At 37.7% G+C, this 25,135-nt stretch overlaps 2 protein-coding genes across 2 annotated transcripts; one reads left to right on the forward strand and one right to left on the reverse strand.

Moving 5' to 3' along the window:
* Positions 1 to 1,638: 1,638 nt before the first annotated feature.
* On the reverse strand, positions 1,639 to 11,441 carry capn8 (calpain 8). The gene is made up of 21 exons (XM_087801959.1): positions 11,205 to 11,441; positions 10,944 to 11,013; positions 10,751 to 10,869; positions 9,985 to 10,118; positions 9,745 to 9,913; positions 9,596 to 9,679; positions 9,442 to 9,527; positions 9,300 to 9,374; positions 7,385 to 7,545; positions 6,967 to 7,136; positions 6,878 to 6,889; positions 6,051 to 6,262; positions 5,927 to 5,963; positions 5,372 to 5,437; positions 5,251 to 5,308; positions 3,997 to 4,061; positions 3,794 to 3,862; positions 3,559 to 3,637; positions 2,147 to 2,263; positions 2,022 to 2,080; positions 1,639 to 1,951 (listed from the first exon to the last, which is right to left on the reverse strand). The coding sequence occupies exons 1-21, from the start codon at positions 11,439 to 11,441 to the stop codon at positions 1,928 to 1,930; spliced, it is 2,103 nt and encodes a 700-aa protein (XP_087658085.1). The 3' UTR covers positions 1,639 to 1,927.
* Positions 11,442 to 14,423: 2,982 nt separating this feature from the next.
* On the forward strand, positions 14,424 to 25,127 carry LOC148069361 (calpain-1 catalytic subunit-like). Its single transcript, XM_087802084.1, has 23 exons — positions 14,424 to 14,552; positions 16,303 to 16,320; positions 17,485 to 17,731; positions 18,036 to 18,105; positions 19,007 to 19,125; positions 19,789 to 19,922; positions 20,003 to 20,171; positions 20,240 to 20,323; positions 20,386 to 20,471; positions 20,537 to 20,611; positions 20,676 to 20,836; positions 22,025 to 22,194; positions 22,266 to 22,277; positions 22,345 to 22,556; positions 22,648 to 22,687; positions 23,165 to 23,230; positions 23,339 to 23,396; positions 23,487 to 23,551; positions 23,627 to 23,695; positions 23,754 to 23,832; positions 23,898 to 24,011; positions 24,354 to 24,409; positions 24,479 to 25,127. The coding sequence occupies exons 3-23, from the start codon at positions 17,486 to 17,488 to the stop codon at positions 24,503 to 24,505; spliced, it is 2,112 nt and encodes a 703-aa protein (XP_087658210.1). The 5' UTR covers positions 14,424 to 14,552; positions 16,303 to 16,320; position 17,485; the 3' UTR covers positions 24,506 to 25,127.
* The last annotated feature ends 8 nt before the right edge of the window (positions 25,128 to 25,135 follow it).

A 25,135-nucleotide genomic window follows, 5' to 3' on the forward strand; every position in this document is an offset into this window, starting at 1 on the left:
GAAGAAGAAGAAGAAGAAGAAGAAGTGTTCCAAGTGACCCACTTTAATCAGGTCCGGTCTCATTGAACTTGATTTTAAACGGCAACCAAGGTGGGTTTGTGACCGTTTCAGTAGCAAGGATAAAGATATCTGTACGAATAAGAGGGAGACTAGAGAGGGAGGGAGTGACAACAGAGGAGATCCATCAAACAGAGTCAGGAAGAGATTAAAAGAGGTGAAGAAGAGAGTGAAGCCAGGGTGGAACAGGGTGGGGACGACTGTGAGATATGTGGCTGTGACAGATGAGTGGCATTAGAGGCGACTAGAAAGGACGAGATTGGAAATGAGTCATGGGACAGAATGACATCTTATTTCAGACAAAAGAGGTGAGACTCGGATGGTGAGGAGGGAAGGATGGCGGAAGAGGAAGTTGAGGAATTGTTGAGGTTCATGGATGTGATGAAGAGGACAGAGTAATCCATTACATTTCAGATTTATAGGCAAAAATGTATGTTCATTTTAATAAGCGACTTGAGCCCAGTGGAAAAACTTCTTCCAAAGAGTCCCTAAAAACATCCAAATCATATAAATAATCTCGTATTGAAGCCTTGACTGGAAGAATTGTTCCGGAAAAAAAAAAATCTATATATTTTACGCTCAACTGTGGCAGACGTTTAAAGAACAATAGCGATATAAAGTGGAAGTTCTCTGGAAGAACTCCGGGTGAAGGTCAGTGTAGACCGTAGACTGTATGCGCTCTGGAAGCCCTCGCGGTGTTTACCCGGAGTTCTTCAAGAGTTCTTCAGGTGTTATCCTTCAACATTGACTTTAAACTCTTAAAAGGAACAGATTACTCTGAAAATAATCCCAACCCTAAATCGTCATGAGGGTGAGTGAAGATTGAATTTTGTGTGAGCTAACCCTTAAAGCTCCTCCAGTTAATTCTGTTTTCCATACCAACAAAATAATTCATCATATCTCAAGAATCTTCTGCTGATTGCTGACTGGTTGAGTTCCGAGGCTAACACGATTGTTGTGTTCATTTACTGGCGAAATCGGAACGCTTCTTTCTAGTTGATAATGGTCGTTTTGACACATTATCAATAAATGTTCGATTTCAAACAATGGTCCTGCATGTGGCGCGGTCACAAGTACGGGTGTGACTACACTTTAGGGTTGAACTGTTAGAGGTGTGGCTACAATTTTCTTCATGACTGAAAGCTGAGTTGTTTATGTCTTAGTTTAAGCAAGAATGATCCTGAATCACCTGATAAGTCCGAAATCGATTCTTATTTCAAGATATTAAGACACAAAAATGTATTGTTTCTAACAAATCCATTTCAAAATTGATATTTATTAATCAGTCACGTACAATCGTAGAGTGTTAACTACAACCCTGTGCCTTCAGATTAATGTCTTAATATGAAAAGAAAGGAAATAAGTTTTTCTCAAGCTATTGAGAAAGCTAGGCTAAGATTTATTTTACCGTTTACAAGCAATTCAAGTCTCATCAAATTTTTAAGACTTGTCAGGTAAATGTGACTTAAACTAAGTTTTATTTGAATGTTATACTTTAAAAGTAAATACTTAGATTTCAGCTTTTTCAGTGCGGACATCACTCAATTCCTCGTAAGGAAATGATAGCGGCTAGTTTCCTTCTGATGTATTGACTCTGCTGATCCTAATCATAACATGAGATAACCCTAACCTAATTATGAATCCTCACAGGAGCAGAAGTTTAAGACAGACTTATATATTGTGGCTGAATCTTACATAAACATGTCACGGAGAAGCAGTTTATTAACTTGATTTTTTGCAAACGAAAATAAATTTCAGTACATTTCAATCATCTTCTTTTTGTTGGTGTTGATTCTGAGGGAGTCGTAGTTGTTTTATCAGGAGGATCACTTGATATAAATGTTAAACGCATCGATGTTTGGATTAAACATTAGTAAATCGCCAAACACAGCCACTGAAAAAGAGCAAAAAAATATTCAGTTTAAAAAAAAATCCACAAAGATGTTTGAGACATGTTCTCAAACCTGTTGCATATCCAGCTCGATTTTCCCCGACTTGCTGTTCTCCAGGGTCTTGAACATCTCTGGATGAGGAATACATTCATCAGCTTTTACTACTTTGGTGTTGAGTTTTGCTTGCTGACACTTACTGAAGAGCATCTCTATTTTAATGAGGCAGCCGACGAAACTGTCAAAATCGATGGCGTACTGAGCGTCTGCGTAACGGTTGACGATGGCCTGCAGGACGGCACTGTTGACCTGGAAGCCTGGAGGAGAAGCAGAGGGTCACTCCACTCGTGTTTCAGTTTTTCAAGCTGCAGAGGGTCAGAGAGCAGTTTAAACAGGGTGACAAATGACAGGTCGGGTTACACAGCCGATCCCATGCTTGTACCACAACAAAGGAAGGAGGGAGGAGTGCGTTCATAGAGGAAGTCCTCCGACCGGTTTATCTGGTCCGGCTGTCTCCCATATTCTGTGTTAAGAAGGTTGGGTCGGTGTTTACCTTCTGACGGATGACTGACAGTGTCTTCTATGTGTGTCTGTCAGTGTCGCCTGATGTTCACAGGAAGTCATATTTCTGTTAAAAGCTTCATGTGAGAACTGGTTCATTCTTTTTTTCGACCTATATTTCGCTTTTTACCCTGTCGCCCAAATTACCTGGAGCCTGTCCCAGAAATACTCATATATGCAACATATTAGGATTTCTTTTTTCCACATTTTTTGTATTAATCTGTTTCAATCCGAACAGTCATGAAGTACATTGTTCTATATTAACGATACTTTTAGACGTAACTTCCTTAGTGTCTGTGAGTGTCTATGTGACCTCCTGCTGCTTCACAACAATAGGCCTTCATCAGTAGTTTGACATTTAAAATCAGAAAACAACACATCAACGGCATTTCTCTAATTATGTAAAGAAATGTGCATGCTATTTGTGTGAACCAACAAGTTCCGACATTGCAGTTCCACTTTTATGAAAGTGGTGAAGCGAGAAACATTGATTTAAATCTTCCAAATTGCTGCTTTTAGAAAATAAAAATGAATGAATTTAGAAAATGTAACCTTCTTTATTTACAACCTAAATGCAAAGTAAAAGTAAATGACCCCAAAAAAGGAGGAGAGGAAATAGTAAATTCAGGCTGAAATTGGTGAAAGATCTGAGTTATGGTAATCATCCTAGTTGAATATGTTATACATAAATTCAATTTTGGAATCTTCTGCCTCTCTTTAGGATCCTCTTAAATTCTAAGTAAAGGAGATTTCCAGAATTTAAGTGTGCGTTTTAATTTTGACATGATTTTTATTTCATCATAATTGGAATTATTTGAATTTTCAAGGGGGTATTTTGCTCTAAATGCAATACTAACACACACATAACACAAATATAAACCTGTAAAACAAGAAAAAACATAAGCTCTTGATGTGATATAGAATGTATAAGAATATGTATAAGAATAATAAACATATTTGAGGACAAATAATTAAAAAAAAACAACTATATATAACAATTATCTGTTTAACTTTGTCCAGACAGAATCCACGGATGTGTTTTAATGTTTACCTGCTACAGTGGCAGCTGTTCTCATCTCATGTGAGCTCATGGTGCCAGAGTTGTCTTTGTCATGATTTCTGAAGATTTTCTAAAGGATCACAAAACATAAAAAACACAAGTAAAACCTACTGTTGCAGTGCATCATGGGACATGGACTGTTTTTATATCATAAAAGTATCTGATGGGCGAAATATCATTTGAGATTAATCTAGATTAATCAAAGTTGATAAAGAAGATACTTTACCAGGTATTTCTGGATTTTGTCCCATAAACTGTGGAATTCTAAAAGCCCCAACTTGGAACTTTCATCTTTCTGGAGGAAGTTAAGAATTTAAACTTTAATTGATTTAGCTATCGTAATATCCTATTTAGATTTTACATTTGAAGTTGGAAAAGTTTGAATAAATGATTAACAATTAGCTATTTTTCTGTCCTCTGAGAGGATACATCCAGCAGACTGATGATCAGTCGACCAGTCTCCAGGGTGAAGCCGTCCGTCTTGATATCAGCTCCTGAAATAGAAATAACTAATCAGTCCAGGGGCCTCATGTACAAAGAGGTTTGTGGATCTTCTACTAAATACAGTCGCACGCTCAAAATCACAAAATGGGGCACCTCCAAAACTATTCAGATGTTTGAAACTGCGCGTGCACACAAATAAAAACCCTTTTTCCTTTGTACATCCCAACGTAGAATTACTGTTACAATTAGCCTTGTTCGTCCCTTTCCACGCCCTCATTTACATATTCAAATAAACCAGAGTCTGTGATTGTTCTCTCTGCGATCAGAAAATGAAAAATAAAAAATATGAATTTTAATATATCCGTTTATTTAAAACATTTCTGACATGGATCACATACTTAAATTTAAATAAGTGCAGACGAGCACTTGTAATGTAAATATTGTAAATGTTTATATTTTACATTCAGGGTTATTTTTGCGAATACTTTATTTACAGAGACGATCAGGGGCTTATTTGAAACACCTTAAAATGAAGTTTAACAAGAAGAAAACTGTAAATCCGTAACTCAGAACGCTTAGTAGTGATGACCATGTGAAGATGGTCTGATCGTCTGAGCTAAATATGAATGTATGGCACAATGTGCGAATTCTTATCACATTTATAAAATAATAGCGTTTTGTTTAAAAAATATAAATGAACAAATCATGTGACGGTGTATTTATATAAGTGTGTTTTTCAAGGAGATCGCTCCGATAATGTGATCACACGGCTCCAGTTGCTTTCATGGTACAGCTTCACTTTGATCAATCTGACGTTATGTTGTTTCACGTATTAAACGGATTAAAAGATTCAGTATAAAACGATCGATGTTGTCTTAATAAAAACAGATCATCAGTTTGGTGAATGAGAACATATTTATAAGTTGGTGAATAATTTAATATCCACTCGTGTAACTACAAACACGTGTGTGTGTGTTAATTTTTGATCGATATTGATCGTTAATGTAACTCTGATGTGAACATCTCAACATGACTAGTTTGGTTGACATGCATCTGAGCAGTAAATAAGGTCGTACGCCACCTTCAAACGTGTCGGGATGTCCGACCTTTTTAACACTTTTTTCCTTATTCATACATATGAACTTTGACTGGAAAAGTAGGTCAGTGCGTTTTTTTGTATGTACAACCTCTTAGTAAATGAGGCCCCTGGTGTTTTCATATAAAACTTGATTTACTCACGGTGAGAAACGATGTTGTTCAAAATCCGAATGAGTTCAAAGACAGACACTTCCATGTCCTGTTGAAATTAAACGTTTGATTCACGTCTGCATTGTTGGTGGATGATGTTTCTTGTACTTACATCTCCTGCAATCTTCTTGAAAATTTCCTTGAATTGAGGATCAACATCATTCTCTGATATTTCATTCTGAAATTAAAATGTTGTTTCGTCACTCACACAGGTTTTTTTTGTGACACAGTGTGAATTGCTCGCTGTTTGTTGTGTTTTCCGGTTGTCTTGACAAGTATACCTGCAGGACAGGTAACCCGGCAACTTTGTGCACACATGTAGATGTTTATTTACTCTTTTCGTGAAGAGTTTTCAGAAGATAAAGCTATTTTACTGTCTGTTAAAAGTGTACAATATTTTATGAAGACAGATAAAAACAGCTTTTAATCTCTTAACACCGTGGCAAATATTTCCGGTAACAATTATTTGACAATGGTCATTTCAAGATAAAAATATAAAAAATATAAACAAATTGACTTTAAAAAAAAATTACAATTTTGTTTTTTAACATTTAAAATAACAATGTGTTCCATGTATAGTTTAATTGGCATCATTAGTTAAATATCACACTGTTTCAGTTAAGCAGCCATGACTAAACAGCATCACTTTTATTGTAAGAAGCTTTACCTCTTTAATTTCAGCCTTGAGATCTTCTTCCAGTGGACTTGAAAAAAGATGTTGAGTGTAATTACTTAATCGGTCCACCAGGTGTCGACAGAAACTTCCTGATAGAAACATGGAGTGTCGTTACCTGGTGTCGGCCTTTTTCTCCGAGAAGACCCTCAGCACGAAGCTGCCGTTCCTGTGAGGCTCGAAGGTTGAGGGTATGATCGCATATTCCCCTGGAGGGAGCTTGAAGCGATCGCGCACCTCTCGCATGTTCATGAAGCTGCCACTCATGGCCACCGCTCTCTGGCGCAGGAGGACGTCGGGACCCAGGTGGACATTTTTGCGACCTTTGTACTGATGAAATACAATAACAAACAATAATACAGTATAATCCTATCATTTCATAAATGGTTTTAAAAATGCAGATTTGGTAAAATTTTCCTCCATTTTGAAAAATTTGGAGAATCAAAAGTTTTTTGATATTGTGTGATAATAGCCAAATAGTCGGTCGTCCATAAATATAACGTACAGTACATAATTCGGGTAATCCAGTTGAATGAAAACATTTAAAGTTTCACTAAGTCTATATATTTGTTTTATTTTTGCTTAGAAACTGCAAAAAAGTTCATCCAATTTAGTCGCCTCTATGTTTTACTTTAATTTCTTTTTTGCACCATTGGTCGGCAAAAAAAAACATGATAACTGCATAAAAAATACAACAAGACTAGACAAGAATAGAGTTTGTGTTTTATTAATTTTCACTAGTTAACAGGCTTTTTTTCTTTAGTTGTCAAGAGTCGCACGCTCATGTTACCTTGGATAAACCTGGTATTCTTTTAAATAATATTGGACATGAATAATGAATACATTTGACTAACATTTAAGCTCAATATTTGTTTCACTTAGTCCGAAAATGTTTGCACAAAGTACATGCTTAAGGATATGAAAACCAAAAAAAGATCAGCAAACCTCGTCTGGAACCTAAAAGACAAAAACAAAAATGTTAAAAATGTAATCAACCATGAACAAATGACAGGTCAGAAGTTGAAAATGTCTACCTTGTAGATAGCAAAGCCAATAGTCTGCATGTCCCGAGACAACTGCCGCTGCCTTCGCATATCCTTTTGCATCAGACCCACAAGGAAGGTGCATCCATCTTGCCCGTCCAGGGGGTCGTCGTCCACGTCTTCCAGACACACCACAAACTGGGGGTTGGAAGAGAACGTTGCTGCAGGGGTGGATAAGAACCAGGATTAATGTCATCAATACGTGTAGAACTAGTTTTGTGAAAGAGAACCAACAGGAGATATAGAAGATAATAAAATCAGACTAAATATTCAGTATTTATAAAAGCGACTTGGATGGCTAAAATATTCTGGCCCCTTGTGTGATTGAGTTTGAAAACCCTGCTTTAAAGGGGAACGTCCATCATGATTTGACATGACACACGTGTTATCATATCAACTGACTTTGTACCTGGGTTATTGCGACAGCCTCCCGCGGTAGATCCGACTCTCCACATGCCGTCAAACTGGTAATTGTTCCAGTGTCCAACGTCGTCGCTCAGGAGCGTGTCGGGGGTCAAGTTGCAGATCTCCAAAGTGGAGAATTGCTTGGTGAACTCCAGAAAAGACATCCTGAGTGGACACGTGATTCAAATTGTTGGATATTTTCCCGCAGCTCACCTGTTGAATTTACTCAAGTCTATGTGGCTGGTGTTTTTTCCTCTCTTAAGAAGGTGTTGTTTGAGTTGCAGAGTTAAAGAACATCCAAGGATGTAGGTTCTTAAGGGCAGGAACAGTTCTTTTATTTGGCTTCCTTCTCCATGTAAACTTAGTCCACTATTTCCTGGAATTGTGGCTGTCAAACACTCCCTTGTGAGGTGCCTTCGGCGTCTACTCTGGCAACAACCGTGGCAGCATTTTGAGATTCAGTGAACGTGCAGACGTACATTTGTATTCAGACTGTCTCTGTGGGAGTCCGAGCCACTTCTTGATGTAAGAACTTAGTGTTCCCTTTACTCTGGTTGCAGATGGAAAGACTCAGTTTTATCAATGCTTTGCTATTTTCATCTTTTATTATATTTATATTTTCCTAAATTTACTATTTTACTCTATAGTTTGAAACAATGATTCGCTCGGACCAATAGTCATAAAGTAGTGATTGTCTGATGAAGCTTCATGAAGCAGTGTGTTAGTAGAAGTCAGTAGGTGGCGCCATCCGTTTAAAAATAATGTGATGTTTCATTAGAACAGACGAAAGTAGTGCAGAGACCCCCATCTAGTGGACTCTGAAAATAATGACACTGCTTCATGAAGCTTCATCAGACCATCACTAGAGATAGATAAGATATGACTACTCTTTGGTTTTAATATATTTAATTGAGGATTTTTTTCATCCTTATTTAATTCTCTTTAGTCCATGCTTTCCCATTGTTAGTGGTTCCGAAAAAAGGCATTGACGGGCTGGATTGGATAGAAAATAAAAAGATTTAAAAAAAACAACATTAATTAAAAAAATACACATTTATTATTATTTCAAATTGATCCTATTAAGTAGAAAGTGGTGAATGGAATAATTAAATATACATATTAAATATTGAAACATTATAATAATTTTATATTTTATATAACAATAATGATATTAATTGTTCATCCGTTTCATTTTTTTTTCAACCAATATAGTTTTTGTTTGTCTGTGTTTATTTGGATGAAAAACATATTTGACATTAAACACTGGTGAGAACGACTTTGTTACACACATTCATTTAGACATTTTTACAAAAAAACTTTACTTAATAGAAAGTCCAAAGCAATAGTTCATGATATCCTGATGTTTTCTTTTTGTTGTATGTTATAGTTTCTATAATGATTGGTTTAATAATAGTAGAAATCACTAACTATTATTTTTAACCATCCTTTATAATTTCATAACTTTACAACAGTGGGTCAGAGAAGGTGTTTTTATTCAAGTACTGTGTTGTTGTTTTTGAATTTACCAGAAGAATAAAACAGAAAGAGACACAACAATAGCCTTTCTTTTCTTGTTAACATATGGTGCTAGGCACCGCTGAATGGCTGCCTTGTTTCCTGGTTCTGTTTTTCTATTGCTTATTTTGTGTGTTATCTTATTTCATTATTTTATTCCGTACTGACACCACAAAAGAAATCGTATGTTGTCTTTATAACACTGGCAATAAAACAAATCTGATTCTAATTATGATTCTGTAAATGACAGGAATTTTATAGACTGTGGAGCCGCAACATGGCATATATATATTTCTCACACTAGGGGGAGCCAGAAACAAGTTATTTCTAAATCCTTATTAAGAGTTTAATGTATTTATTTGTGAAAAAACATGAATATGTTTGTTAAAAAAAACGGATATTACCAAAACTCTCCATCATCTTTTACGTGATTCAGCTTCGATTTTTCCTCTTTTTCGATGTATTTCCACTCACTGGACCTAAAAAGAGATCAAAACATCACCTTTTAAAATCATCAAAATAATGAAACTGCACAAATGTGTTTACCCATCGCTCCAAGCTCCGGTCCACTCCACCTGACCCCACGGGTTTCTGACACGAACCAGCTGCATCTTCCGGCCTCTGTAATGAACCTGTTATGGCAGAAGGGTTGTGGGTTGGCTTCGCAAATGTCTTAATAAGATTAAATTAAAAAATCTACCTCTTCAGCTCCCGTCAGTGAGTACGCATGTCCTTTCACCAGTTTGAGAGCCGTGCAGGCTTCTAGCTGACTCTGGTTTGTGATCTGATGTTGATGTTCAATGTTAGCGTGACGTAATAATGAGCGGGTTCATGTGCAGCAGAGCTTACGTCAATAGAACAGCCCAGCAGCGAGCCCAGCTTCAACGCCCTTCTGATTATTTGGAAAAGATTCGGAGGAGCTTTTTCCAGGCTGTATATTTCCGAAATCCCCCCTGTGAAATCCTCGAAACCCTCGATGGTGTTCCCCCCTGCCAGAGACTCGTAGCTCCCGTTGACCCTGTAGAAGTCTTTATTGAGCGCTTGATAAAAAAAAAGAGTGCGTTCAATTTTTTAAATTTAAGTTTATACTTGGCGTAAGCTTTCTCCAGAAGAGCACTCCAGAACTCTGATCCTTCGGCAGAGTGGACGAAAAGCAGCTTCCCATCCCTGGTGGGCAAACGATCGTCGATCACAACGTCCACCCATTCACCAAACTGCCAAAACTGGAGATAAATCATGAAAAAACACATTTATGTCATTGTTATAGTTCATTTAAAAAAAGAAGAAAATGTTTAATCACGAAACAAAAATATATATTGTTTATTTTTGATTAAATAAATACATTGACAAAAAACTGCAATATTTTACATTCAATTTTAACATGTTTACCAGTTTAAATATTTTCTGTAATGATTGGTTTTATTTTAAACAGTAGCACTATTCTGCCCGGCAGGGAGACAAAAACAGAACTTTTAGCATAGCATAGCAAATGATTTGACTTTACGTTATTTTACGTGAAAAAGTTTACGTTGTCGAAGCAAAAAAATGTGATCATATTAGACAAGTAAAATGTAGTTCATAATTATATTAAATGAAACATTTTTACCATAAAATACTTTGCAACATTTTTATTATTTTATTTATTTTAATATTTGCAGAAATTAAAAAGTGTCAAGTGTATTTTTTTTTTTGAAAAAATTTAGCCTGAACCATATAGATTAAGATTTTTACTTATAAAATTGTTTTTATCTAAAATAAGACTCAGTTGCTACTTTCTACCTCTTTCTAGAGAATGTTTAGCTGAGAAGTATATAATTAATATAAAAACTAAAATGATACAAAGAAGACCATGGACCTGAAAGTGAAATATTCCAGCGTATCCATTGGTGAAAGTCTGTCCAGGAGGAACCACACGAGCCAAGATCCTCTGGTCCAGAGTCAGCGACGCGATCGCAGCGAGAAGCCAACAGTCGCCTGCAGAAGAAGTCGTTCCAAAACTCTTTGTGAAATTCTATTTGATCGAACTCACTCAGAATGTTTGAACTGACCCAAGCCTCCTTGGCAGATGTCCGTCCTTGTGGCTCCGTCATTTATGAACGTCGGGTTGGAACACAGATCCTGTTGGAAGGAATTGTGCTCATTAAGATTTCATGAGATGTCATGATAGGCATTTAAGTTTTCATGTAACTTAACGTTGCATTTTTTCATACTTTTATTCCCTGGCAGTGTCTTTCGGGATGACCGGGCTCCTCATGTTTCTCACATTAAAAATGTCAACCTCAGAAGATCAGAAGTGTCGTCCATCTTACCTTGGGTCTCATCCACACCACCCCTCTGGTTTTCGGGGAATAAGGTCCCAGGTCTTTGAACCCCAGCGACTTGGGTTCCGCAGGGAAGCGGTCGTCCTCAAACAGGCGTCCGCTGGTCAAACACCGCTCCCTCAGCTTCTCAAAGTCCTGCTGGAAGAACTTCACCGCATTGGTGTTGGAACCCAGACCTTGTTCCCTCTGCTTCTGACGGGCCAGTCGGCCTGCTGTGGAAGTCATCCTCGCCTGGGGTTCCTGGACGAGATGCCCGAGACGTTGCACCTGAGGCGTCGACCCGGGGACACTTTTATAGCTGAGGCGGGCGAGGATGAAATTACAGACAGGGAGGGGTCGACCGTGGACAGGTGAGCAAACGACAGGTAGCTCTGAGCAAATCCACACACGCGTAGATGTGACCACAATTACAGAACACACCTAATCCACAACATGATTTTGCAAACATGTTTTGACATATAAACTTGAAAATATCCTGATTAACTATCGATTATTCGAGGCTATCGAGGATGCACAGTCAGTTCATAGTCAGCAGTGTGTTACTAATGCCCCAAATAAAATATTAATACCATGTAATGCTGCCTGATGACGAAGTAAACAAGCCTTTAAAAGGGAAGGAATATGGCGTAACGACTCAAATTGTGTAAGAACAACATCTGCAGTTTCTAAAGATGATTGATTGATATATGATGGACACGCTTACTCCCACAAGATAGTATGTCCACAATGATCATTCTTGAGCAAATAAATCTAAAGTAAGTTTGTCAAGAGGAAACGGAATCTATAAGGTTGAACAGTACATATGTTAGCATACAGTCCTGTATGCAAGCATATGTGCTAAACAGTTAAGTCATTTAGAGGCTTCAAACTCCACTTTTTTTCCTTATTCTATTTTAAATTCTGCAGGAATTTTTATTGAAATTTAAGAATAATATGTTGGTTGTTCATTTTCCTGTTAATAAAACAGATTATTGTGAATTTAATTAAGAAAATGGATACAGACTCATTGGAAGTGAGTAATAGTTATTTGTAAAGCACCTTTCTAGACCAGGGTCACAAAGCGCTTTAACAATCAAACACAATATATGCTATAAAAGGCCAAGATACATGAGAAAGGTTGGCTCCACAGAAAAGGGCATTTCTACTGACTTAAGTAAATGTTACTTGTAAAGCGCTTTTCTCTACCAGTGTCACAAAGTGCTTTAACGATCAAGGACAATATACAGATAAAAGATTTACTTTAAAAGGCCAAGACAACAGAGACAAACACAGGAGTCCCAGAAAATCAGGGAAAAGACTGCACAAATAAAAATGTCTTAAGATGTTTCTTGAAGGAGTCAGTAGATCATCAAAAGCAGAGGGAGAGGAAGATCGTTCCAAAGCTTAGGAGCAACAGCCTGGAAGGATTTCTCTCCTCTGGTCCTGAACCGTGTGTGAGGAACCATCAGTAGATTCTGATCCACAGAACTCAGAGCCTGAGCTGGGGTGTAAGTCTGGATCAGATCACTGATGTAAGGAGGAATCTGACCATGAATAGATCTGAAAGTAAGAACCAGAATTTTAAAATTGATCCTGAAAGAAACTGGCAGCCAGTGAAGAGTTTTAAGGATCGGAGAAATGTGAGTTCTTCTACTAGAGCAGGTCAGAATTCTCGCTGCAGAGTTTTGTATTAACAAGTTATAGGTTTATTTTCGGTGGGGTGATTCATTTATTAAGGCAGAGAATGTGTGGGCACAATAAAGCCCTAAAATCTCATTTGAAATTGTAACAACAAATCTGTGAATGCTTTTGAGTTTACTGGCAGTGTTCTTTGAGGAACTAAAAGCGGTATCAGCTGGATGTTTATGTCTTTTTAAACATTAACTGGTGATCCTGTGGACACTGACACGTTTTGAAATGCACATTTTAAATTATTCTTTGAAGGTTTTTCCCTATCCTAAAAAGTCAAATAAACACAACTGATTCCAAACATAGACCATATCAAAAAACAAATCAGACTTTTTAACAAAATAGAAGAAAAAAGAACAGTGATGAAGCACAATGGAAAGTGTTTGAATTTGAAGGCGAGTAACAAGACTAAACGACCTACTATGATGCTCAGTCGTATAACACCAACTGAAAATAATGTATTTCATTATTTTATTAAAAATTAAATTAATGAAAATAATTGATTAACTGTTTACAATTGCAAACTTAAAATGTTGAAATAGGAAATAATATGTATACAATTATTGGTAGATATATATAAAAAAAAAGGGGGGGTGGAGAGACGTTGCTGCATTACACGGTTTTTTCCAGTAGGGGGCAGCGTTTGGCTCAGAGTTCATCTAACCTAACGCAACGTCGTCAATCATAGAATATTTCAGATTTATGCAATGTTTAGTAGACGGACTTTTAAACACATTTTAATACCATTTTGGATTAAATTCAAGCCCAAATGGACACCACATTAATTGGATAGGCTAAGGGACAATTATACCCAAATTATTATGTTATTAAAACATGAAATAAAATACTATTCCCTGCACAAAGTAGACCTCTATAAATAACTATTACTAACTCACTTACTTGCGTCATACTCGTAGCTTTGCGTTCAACTTTGAAGAGAAAAAACATCATTATTAACTATTATTGAATTTTGGCAATTTGATTCAAGACATTTTAAGGATTCATTTGTTTTATTCTGGAATATAATCCTTACAAAAACTTGTTTTAATGATCCACGGGAAATCATGACGTAGTCCTAATGGCAGCAACGCAGTTTTCACTGATAGTTTTCATGTGGTGCATATTTTTATTTAAATAAATAATTGACGTGGATTTGTACCTTGTACTAAAGTTCTATATTTCATGAGTGGTATTTTATTTGCACTATTCTACTATAATTAAGAGAGACAAAGCGAAACTAGAATAAATATATGTGTTTTTATAACTTGTAAATAAATGTACCACGTGTACATTAAGTTGTTTTTGTAATACAAAAAAGGGGAATCTATCAAAACAAATCATGTTTCAGTCGGGTAGAAATATTTTATATATGTCGCAAAAATAACTTCTAAAAATAATAAGTGGGTAATTATATTATCTTGTTCGTTTGTTTGTAGCAGTGAGTGATGTTTTCTTTACAGCATCATAGCGCCACCTGTGGCGGGAGTGCAGACTGCAGTGCTGGTTTATGAGGCGTGTCCCCCTCCTTCCTCGTGTGTCCTGCAGTGTGTGTGTGTGTTTTGTGGGTTGGACCTTCTCCCTGTCGTCCACGAAATCTCCCTGAACCCCCTGCAGTCTCCCCAGATTTCCACCCACCTACGATTCTGACGTTTCTCCCCGCGTTCCTTGGTGAGTTTGTGCCGCTCGTGTTCACGGGATCGAACCGGATAGTCTGGACTGCGCCGGTTAACGGTTTTACGGTTCACGTTTATTGTCGACGGGCCATCGAGACCAGATTATATCCGAACCTAAAAAAAAACTCGAGTCTTTGAACGATTTAACGTGATCTTCTTGCACGATCCGTGGATTATTGGTTGACTCTTGTCAATCTTTAACTTTTTTTTTTAAAGGCCCTTTAAACACACAGGGGCCTGTTTTTTTTCTCTCCCCCTGAACAGGTGCTTGAGTCAGAACCAACGTCAATGATATAAACAAATGTTTGTTTTCACACAAACGGGTTCTTGAAAGCAGCCCTGAGATACTGGCCTGTCTTCAGGCTTATAGGGTTGAAGTCCTGTTGATGACATCATCAATACAGGAAAAAAGCATCGATCAGCTGGTTTTTTTTTCTCAGTGGTTTGTTTCTATCATGATCCAGATGAAGCTTGCAGAGCAGAGGGACATTCCTGCACAACAGGCATGTGGGGGCCTCTGGGTGTTGGTGAGGGGGGTCTGGCACCAAAAACAATGTCCTTTGCCTGGGGAATTGTTTCTAACCCAATGCTTGCCCCAGCTTTTTAATGAATGGAATAAGGCGGAAATGAAAACCAAGACTTAAATCTAGTGCGAAACATGATCTAACATTGCGTTAAGATACTTTTCCTTGAGTTTGAAATTAGATAATAATAGACTTCTCATATCATAATGAAAACATGGCTAAAATGAGCAAGTGTTTCGCTCTTTATTCTAGAATTTTTTAACTTAGTAAGGTCTAAAACAAATTCTTTCTCATATGTGTAAAAACAGTAGATAATGAGCATTATAAAGGAAAAGTTATAGCAGTGACTTCAGTATATAATTAATATTAGATACTGTTACTGTTGTTAGGGTCTGTCAGGCCAAAAAAAAGAAGGGGGAAACAAATGTTTAATAAATAAATAAAAGGGTTAGTCTTAATCTGATTGTGTAGTATTTCATTTTTCTTAAAGATTCTAAAGGGAAAAATAACATTTCATATATTTATACATTTAGAATAGAATGCCTCAAATACACTCTCATTACTCAAAAACATGTTTTGGTCAGATTTTCAAGTGTGATATTAAATCACTTAAGAAGAAAATATTTCTTCAAACAAAGATCATACAAGTTATATGTAGAGTTAAACTAGTAATAAATAGAATTGTTAACTGTTTTATTTTGACCTAATGCAGGCCACACGGTGCACTTTGTCCAGGTCTGCTCTGAACACGGACCATAAAACCTTAAATGAGGAAGTATTGGGTTTATTAATGGTTAATATGTTACTCTTTGTTGCATCAAAATGTCTTAAGGTTCAACATGTTAAACCTCCTCAAATGTTTAACTAGTGGTGTCAGCGGTGCCTCAAGCTCTTTGTTACTAAAATATCTACTTTTCATTTTCATTCTTCTTCCATATCAAGCTTTGATACTTTACAGAGACAGTTTTAAGCGGCAAAAAAAATCATCATAATATGATAATTGTTGGTTTTAAGTTTCAATTTCTCTAATGTGAGGACCAGAGTGCTTTAGTTCCATCCTCAGAGGATCGTGATCACTTCTGGCAGCGAGAGCAGGACGGGTAAACACGAGTCCATTATCTCTGTTGAAAGCAGCAGCAGTTTCCCTCACTGTGCCGGCCGATCGCTGCTCCGCTGACGAGAAAATGACATTTTTCTCTCTTGTTTTTGTCTCCCTCTCAGCGCGCCTACACTACACAGGTATCATGTTACTCACTTGATTTTGTTTTTATCACCTGGTTTGTTGTGTTGAAGGTGGTGATGTTATCACACATTCTATGGAAGTATATCAGTGCCATCAAATTCATTAATGCTTGTATTTAACATTTGAAATGTGGAATCTTTGAAAAAAGAAAATTAAGCATTGAATTTTGTTTTAATTGAAAAGTGAATTTAATCATTTCTATATTGAAAGACATTCTTTTTTTTTTTTAGAATAATTTCATTCAGTTATTTGTAGGTTGAAAGGTATAATTGTTTTTGTTTTAAATAAAAGTAAAATCACCTTTTTTAATATTAGTTTTATAATTTTTAATTGCAAAAATCCTGAAATAAAAATTTTAAATTCAATATTTTTAATTCATAGCCATTAAAATTCAGTTAAAAGCTGTTGTTAAAATAGTTCTGCCAGACTATACAAAAGAGCCAATCATGCGACTCGCAGACGATCACATGACTGATGATCTGAGCTTTTTGCTTTTTGTTTTTAGTGAAGTGGCACTATTATTCCCAACCTTTTTATATTTAGTTCCTATACAATACAAGGCTATACAATTAAATAAGATTTATATTTTTTATATGTATAATTGGATTTGACTTCCAAACTATATGTGTGAAAAAAAATATTAATAGATACATTTAAAAAAAATCCTTTTGAAAATATATTTAAAAAAAAATTACATTAATCTAATTTACAAATTACTGAATTAAGTTATCCAATAAACATAAATTCAACCTGTGATATACAAATTATTGAATTCAATGATTAAAGAAACATTTCAACAAAGACAATTCAAAGGTTCATCATTTTAAATTTTACATTCAATCATTCTGATAAGATTCTGTTTGCAGTGAGATACTTGCATATTTCTCCCCACATCTCCCAGTTATTATGACTGTCATCTTCATTTGACGCCCCTTTCCTGTCCCTCCATTTTCTTACTCCTGTAGTACTAGTTACTAACATGCTTCTTATGATTTTGTCAGCCCCTGTGTATCAAATATTGCGCTCAACTTTATATTGCAGTGTGAAGAAAACTTGTGAAAAGCTCAGCAACATAGGATTTGTTATGAAGCCATTTCTTAAATGAGAAGCTAACAAAAGCATGTCTGTTTCAGTCCAGCTCATGGGTTGTCTCTTCCCAGGATGAACCCAGTTGGAGGGATATCGGCAACGATCCAGGCAGAGCGACTGCGAGCAGAAGGCATGGGCACCAACGAGAACGCCGTGCAGTTCTCCAGCCAGGACTATGCGGCGCTGAAGCAAGAGTGCGTGGAGTTGGGCGGCCTGTTCGAAGACCCTTATTTCCCCGCCGAGCCTCCGTCTCTGGGCTTCAAGGAGCTGGCGCCGCACTCCGCAAAGACACAGGACGTGGAGTGGATGAGGCCCACGGTAAAGAAGGGTCGCATTTACACAAGATGTTTACAGCAGTTGACCCGCTTAGGCTAGACTCATCACCGCATAGCATTAATGTCCCGACACAAACATGTCATCGACACCGGCGTGCGTCTGAAAAAACGGACTTGGACAAGTCTCGGCAGCGGTCCCTGAGACCCGTGCAGCTGTCGTGACTGTGTGGAATTCTAGACCACTCCCTCCTGTGACATTTGTTTACTCTGTTTTATTAATACACTTAATGTTTAACTCGAAATTCCCCCTGAAGTTAAGTAATGTTTGACCATTTCTCTTCTTCTAGGAAATGATGGATGATCCCCAGTTCATCGTAGGAGGAGCGACCAGGACGGACATCTGTCAGGGTGCTCTGGGTGAGAAGATGGAGCTTTCAATGCTTCTAAATGTCCTTCAAAGCTGTCAAGTTTACCAGAATTGTCGTCAAAATAATCCCCTTAGAAAGTTATGAACATTTTCAAGAGATTTTTCATTCTCTTTTGGAACCTATTCCGTTTACTCGTGGGCTGATTTATATAATGTGACTTTTGTGAGGGGCTTTGAAGCAAAAAAAATAGGAGAAATTTGGAAATAAAATTAAAAAAATCCAATGCAAAAAACTGACTTCATGTTCAATTGTTGTTAAAAGAAGAAAGAATTACTCGTAGGAAGTGGAAACCCCAACTAATTTTTAACAAAAATATATATATTTAGGGTTAAATAAATAACGAATAATACAGATTAATACAAAATAAATGCATATATTCGATGTTAAATAATGCATTTCTTTTTTAATAATCATCAAGTGAAAAAAAATACTAAATACACATATCGTGTGAGTGAAGTAACTGTGAAAGTGTATCTTTCAAATGTGTTACAGATTTTTCTTCTATTGTTTTATACAAACATAATTTAAACAATACTATTATTTGTGTTTAATCCATTTATATTTATCTATTCGAGGAAAAATGTATTGCATTTTGGTATCAGGAATACTTTTATTTGTTTTTTAACGGTTGCCAAGCAACGAAATTTCATTGCCAGCTTCACTGCTGTGTTTTCCGTGCAATGATAATAAAAGAAAGTCTAAAGTCTAATGTCATGTGCAGTTTATTTGGATTTTATTTCATTAAGATCATGAATTGTAGATAACTGCAAAGCATTTGCTCAGTTTTTTATGAGTTATCCTCTTTTATGTTTTGAGTCAGGAAGTACAGGTAGTCTATAGTCGGGACCAAATCACCACCGAGTGTTGATCTTGTGTGTTGTTCACTCCAGGTGACTGCTGGCTTCTGGCAGCTATCGGGTCACTGACTCTGAACGAAAAGCTTCTCCACAGAGTCGTTCCACACGGCCAGTCCTTCCAGGATGACTATGCCGGAATCTTTCACTTCCAGGTATCACACTTTTTTTAGGTCCTCATTACAGGGGCTTTGAATATTTAAGTTGATGGAAAAGTAGTTGAAACTAGGGGTGCACCGATCGTAGCAGATACAAATGGCCAATTATTGGCTATATTTGTTATTATTATTGATCACACAAACCATATAAATAACAACAATAAAAGTGACCAATGCTGTTTTAATAAAACACGACAACCTTTGAAGAAAGATAAATAACAAACGATACAAAACTCAAAGTGTTAAATTGAATAAAATGACTTGTTTGACAGTGTAACAGTGAACTAATCGAACCCACAACTTCAGTTGTTGAGGATTTTGCGTTCTAATATCCTTCGCTCTTGAACGCACCATGGAAATCCTCATTGAATGCATCATTCACTTGACAAAGTTAATAGAGATCCCGTTTCTTCGAGTCTCCTTCATCCATTGATTTATTTTAAAGGAGTAAAAAAGTTAATTGTATCTATCGTAGTGTAGGAATATAAATGGCAAAAAGGCGTAATTGTCATTTGATCGGCCGATCAGGATAACAGGAAAAGGTTATAGGTCGTATGAATCCTCTGGCTTGTAATTTGGTGCAGCCTTAGGTGAAGTACAATTGCTGCTTCAGACAACATTGACGTGGAAGAAGCTTGACTTGAAAATTCTGTGCTACAGTTCTGGCAGTTCGGTGAATGGGTCGATGTCGTGATTGACGATCGACTTCCCGTCAAGGATGGGGAGCTAATGTTCGTCCACTCAGCCGAGAACAACGAATTCTGGAGTGCGCTGCTGGAGAAGGCTTACGCCAAGTAAGTGCTGACGTGAATAATTCAGTGCGCGAGCATTAAGATGCTCAAAAGAGTGCTGCTGCTGTTTATGCTGCGTCCAGATTGAACGGCTCCTACGAGGCCCTGTCTGGAGGCAGCACCACCGAAGGGTTCGAGGACTTCACGGGGGGCGTGTCCGAGATGTACGAGCTCCGGAAGGCCCCCCGAGATCTGTACAGGATCATCACCAAGGCCTTAGAAAGAGGCTCGCTACTGGGGTGCTCCATCGACGTAAGTGCTGAGCGTGCAAAAACTCCAGCGGCAGTCGGTGAAAAGTTTCCGTTGCTTTCCCACCGCAGATCTCGAGCGCCTTCGACATGGAGGCTGTAACGTTCAAGAAGCTCGTGAAAGGTCACGCGTATTCAGTCACTGGGCTGAAGCAGGTTTGTGCGACTCATCAGCGATAAATGTAAGAAAACAGCAAGTGAATTTTTTGTGGTCTCAGGTGGACTACCAGGGTAGAGCCGAACGCCTGATCCGGATACGTAACCCCTGGGGCCAGGTGGAGTGGACCGGTGCCTGGAGTGACAAGTATAGACTGTCTTTTAGTTTATGCCTCCAGCATTGATTTTTAAACATTTTTATTTGTTCTCAAGTTCCCCTGAGTGGAATCAAATCGACGAATCTGAGCGGGAAGATCTGCACCTGAAGATGGAAGATGGAGAGTTTTGGTGAGTTTCTGGTCGGTAATAAATCAGTCCTTTAAGACTTACGTGTGTTTTCTTCTGATTCCAGGATGGCCTTCAGCGAATTTCTGCGTCAGTTTTCCCGACTGGAAATCTGCAACCTGACCCCGGATGTCCTGAGCGACGACGGCATGAGCCACTGGAACACCATGAAGTTCTACGGCACCTGGAGGAAAGGCAGCACGGCCGGAGGCTGCAGGAACCACGCGAGTGAGTGATTCTGCTCAGAAACTCACCCACGTCACGATGTCAGGATGGATGAACTTCATTATTTTAATGTATTTACCACCAGTGGCCGCTTTAGCACTCGTGCTCAATCCCTTGATTTAGGTTTAATGATAAATCATCGTCGTTTTAAAACGCCACTAGATGGCGCTCTCTGCTAATTCAAGTCACCTCTGAAAGGAAGGCGTCTACCTACTAATGACACTATATCATATAGGGGTGTTTATTGGCAAGAATCTGGTGCTAAAATTCGCATCACCATACAGAAGCAACATTGTAATATATTGCGAAACCGGTAGTAACAAGAATATATTTGAAGTATTGTCAAGTATTTGACTCTGGTGTTGTCAGAATCTACAGACCACATGACTCTTGATGAAGTCGTAGCTGTTTTGGATTTGTTCTAAAACCAAAAGGTGTCCAAACATCTGCTTTCAAAAGCTGAGTCATAGCCTGTATCTCGTGGTATTTCATTTCATCCTTTAGCTGTGGAGGAAGTAATTACTGCTGCCATCTAGTGGCCTGAAGTTAAATTGCAACACCAAAATAAACATGAATATTTGCATGTTAATTGTAAATAAAACATCAAATTATTTTATTTTACACATAATTTCATAAAATGTAAACCATAAAATCACTATGATAAATTAAAATGTGATTTGAAATCCTAAAAAAATACATATGAATATGGTGCCGTTGAATGTCGACATAGTATTGTTTAAAGATATTCGCTATATATCGCTGTATTAATATTTCCTTACACTGCTCGTATCAAGAAACCTCATTAAACCATTAGAGCTTCATGATACATGTTTTAATAGCTAGTCTGACTGAGATTATATGATGATGATGATTTGTTTTTTTGCTGAGGTCATGAACTTCCATTTTCAACCTTTATTTCACCAGGGTCTCTGTAAATACACAAACTAGGAAGTAAAGAAAGGATTTTTGAAGCTTCATCGGTGCAGATACTGGAATTATGATTCGCTTCAGTAATTGAAATGTGTTGTACAATTGAAAATCAACAACTTACATTTATTCGTTTCATCATATTTTCTGTACCGAATCAATGACGAATTTACGGCATTGCAATTGCAATTTTCCGACAGTGGGGGGTGCCAAAAACAAGTTGTTTTTTTTCAACGATGGGAAAACACTTTTCCTCTCCTGCAGACACATTTTGGATCAACCCTCAATACAAGGTGACGCTGCTGGAGGAGGACGATGACCCCGAGGATAATGAGGTGGCCTGTAGTTTCTTGGTGGCTCTGATGCAGAAAGACCGCAGAAAGTATCGGCGTCAGGGTCAAGACATGCACACGATCGGTTTCGCCCTGTATGAGGTGAGAGCTCGTCACTTGCATTTTAGTTTTTTTTTTTATTACTCATGTAACTCTAACTCTTTGTTTTTCAGATCCCAGAGGAGGTAAGCCAACATTCTGAATTCTGTAACAAAGTAGGAGTCATCCAACACATTTTTTTCAAACGCTCAGTTCAGAGGCTGCCAGAACGTCCACCTGAAGAAGAACTTCTTCCTGTCGCACTCGTCCTGCGCTCGCTCGGAGACTTTCATCAACCTGCGAGAGGTGAGCACGCGGCTGCGTCTGCCGCCCGGCGAGTACCTCATCGTGCCCTCCACCTTCGAGCCCGGACAAGAAGCCGACTTCGTCCTGAGAGTCTTCACTGAGAAGCAGTCGGAGACCGAGTGCGTCATTTTTGTCTTTTTTTTAGTTGACGAAGCCTGTTGTTGTTGTCTGCAGAAAGTGTGGGTTAATTTGATTTCACTTTGGTTGCAGGGAACTGGACGATGAGATCACTGCAGACTTGGAAGAAGAAGTATGTTCGATTGTCTATTGGCTCAACTTCCAGTCATTCACTGCGACATACAGAGCTTAAATATTATATTCAGCTGGTTTAGCGGTGTGCCACGCTTGCATCTCTGTGAGTGTGTGGTCAGTAATGGCCTTCAAATGAGGCTTCTGGGAGATTATGCAGCATGAACATTATGCTCGCTGATGACACCTAGTGTTAACAGGACGTATAGCAAACAAATTATCTCTTATCGTCCATTTAACAATTAGAAAAGACAGAATATTCATAAAATCTCTTTAACATTAAAACGATTTTTTTTAACAAACGCAATGATAAGGTTTATTTAATATAAGATTATCTTGATAGATGTATTTAAATTTTTAATAACATTACACATAGTTGGATAGAAAATATTTTTGATTTACCTGTGATTTGGTCGAACTTTTATAAACTCTTGGACTCCTTTAATGGCATTTCCTGGATTATCGTTTCTCTCGACAGGAGGAACTAACTGAAGATGACATCGATGATTCATTTAAGGCGATGTTTGCTCAGCTGGCAGGAGAGGTGGGTGCTGGAAACGTCTTCTCCACTTCACTTTAACGATGACTCAGCCGCGTATATCTAATGTAATTTGAAATCAACCCCAGTATAATCCTTTGGTTTCCTTTCAAGGATATGGAGATTTCCATTCGGGAGCTCCGGACTATTCTCAACAGAGTTGTTACCCGACGTAAGATTGTTCGATTTCATGTGGATTATTCATTTTCCTGGCATCCGCTGTTAAAAGGCGTTTTTGCGTGAATCTGTTTTTCGTGTTCAGATAAGGATTTGAAGACGGACGGCTTCAGCATGGAGTCCTGCAGGACCATGGTCAACCTGATGGACGTATCCTTTTACAAATCCAAACACTTTTAGTTTCATCTCCACTTCCCATGTAACAGTCACTTAACAGTTCACCAGAAAGACGGAAGCGCCCGTTTAGGTATCGTGGAGTTCCAGATTCTATGGAATAAGATCCGCAAGTGGCTGGTAAGACAACTTCAATTTGATTTGTTGTGTCGCTGGTATTAATTTATTTGGGTTCCAGCTTGTTTTCAGAGAGTTTGACTTGGACAAATCTGGGGCCATGAGTTCATATGAGATGCGACTCGCAGTGGAAGCCGCAGGTAAGGATCATAAAAAGAAAATGAAAAAAATGACTATAACTGACAAATGCTTCTTTCTCTCTTAGGTTTTAAACTGAACAACAAACTGAACCAGATTCTGGTGGCCCGGTACGCTGAGAATGAGATGATAGACTTTGACAACTTCATCTGCTGCTTGGTCAAACTGGAGACCATGTTCAGTGAGTATTGACAGGGAAAGGTTAAAGAGCTGAGTGAATTATGTAAAATGTAGCTTTATTTTTTAGGTTTTACTTTTGTACAATGAGAAACGGACATATGTTGAACTCAATGAAAATGTCTAAAGATTCCAAAGTTTAGAAACAATTATCATTAGGTTGTATTGATTTTAAAAAATATAATCCTTTAATCAGTGTCGTTGTATAATTTAATAATAGCGTTGTGGTTTAGCATAGATTAAATATTTTTCTTGTTTCGTTAAAACACTAAAAACCTACTATCACACTGTCTCACTTTTAATGTTTATAATATATTCTGTATTCATGAAAAATATTTTTCAACAGGATCTTTCCGTCAACTTGAAAAGGAGTCCGGAGTAGCGGAGATGAATCTTACAGAGGTATAAACGTCTTTTTGCATCCGAATATTTCGATGTTTTAAACAACTTTTCTCCTTGTTCCATCGGCAGTGGCTTTACTTGACCATGTGTGGTTAACGGCCGGTCGCTGGACCTGCAGACCACCAGTACTGTTCAACACTGAAGATGCTCAAATCCCCGACAAAGCCAACCTCGCTGTGCTTTGATTATCAGAATCCAAATAGACCTCCTAACCTCAGCTAGTATCTTGGCAACTATGCAAACCTACAGTATGACAGATGTGCCACTATAAACCGTCAAACAGCATGAGTCCCTGCATGTCTGGTAAGAAAAGAAAGATGTTCTGTGCTTTCATGAGTTCTAGTTTGGTTTGATTCTAACAACTGTAATGACAGCAGCAGATTCAGGGCCATTAAAAAGTTTGCTGGATTTATTACAGGATCATCGATTGTGAGAATGTTGCTCACTCACTTGCAAAATATTTTAAAGTTTGACATTAAGCTTATTTATGAGTTTTGTTATATGTAAGCAGCTAACTATCGTGGTTCAGTTTGTTTGTTTTTTTGCACTGACACTGTAGATGAAGGAAACATTTGAAAAGTAGCCTAACATAACATACACAAGGATCTAGTTACTGTAATGCCTTAAATTCATAAGTTCTGAAGAGCTTTTAAACTGTGCCAGTCTTGTGTTCATGTGTCGAATGTATGTTGTGCCTTCAATAAATATTTCACTTTAAAGCCGATT

This window comes from Callionymus lyra, chromosome 11, assembly GCF_982586985.1.
Source record: "Callionymus lyra chromosome 11, fCalLyr1.hap1.1, whole genome shotgun sequence".
In the NCBI taxonomy this organism is placed as follows: Eukaryota; Metazoa; Chordata; class Actinopteri; order Syngnathiformes; family Callionymidae; genus Callionymus; species Callionymus lyra.

Coding starts and splice junctions, on each gene's coding strand:
- capn8 (XM_087801959.1), bottom strand. CDS start 11,441: ATGACTTCCACAGCAGGCCGACTGGCCCGTCAGAAGCAGAGGGAACAA. Junction 9,528..9,595: donor CACTGACGGGAGCTGAAGAG/GTAGATTTTTTA, acceptor CTGCCATAACAG/GTTCATTACAGAGGCCGGAA. Junction 5,309..5,371: donor TCAAGAAGATTGCAGGAGAT/GTAAGTACAAGA, acceptor TAATTTCAACAG/GACATGGAAGTGTCTGTCTT.
- LOC148069361 (XM_087802084.1), top strand. CDS start 17,486: ATGAACCCAGTTGGAGGGATATCGGCAACGATCCAGGCAGAGCGACTG. Junction 22,557..22,647: donor GAGAAGCAGTCGGAGACCGA/GTGCGTCATTTT, acceptor CTTTGGTTGCAG/GGAACTGGACGATGAGATCA. Junction 23,696..23,753: donor ATAAGATCCGCAAGTGGCTG/GTAAGACAACTT, acceptor TTTGGGTTCCAG/CTTGTTTTCAGAGAGTTTGA.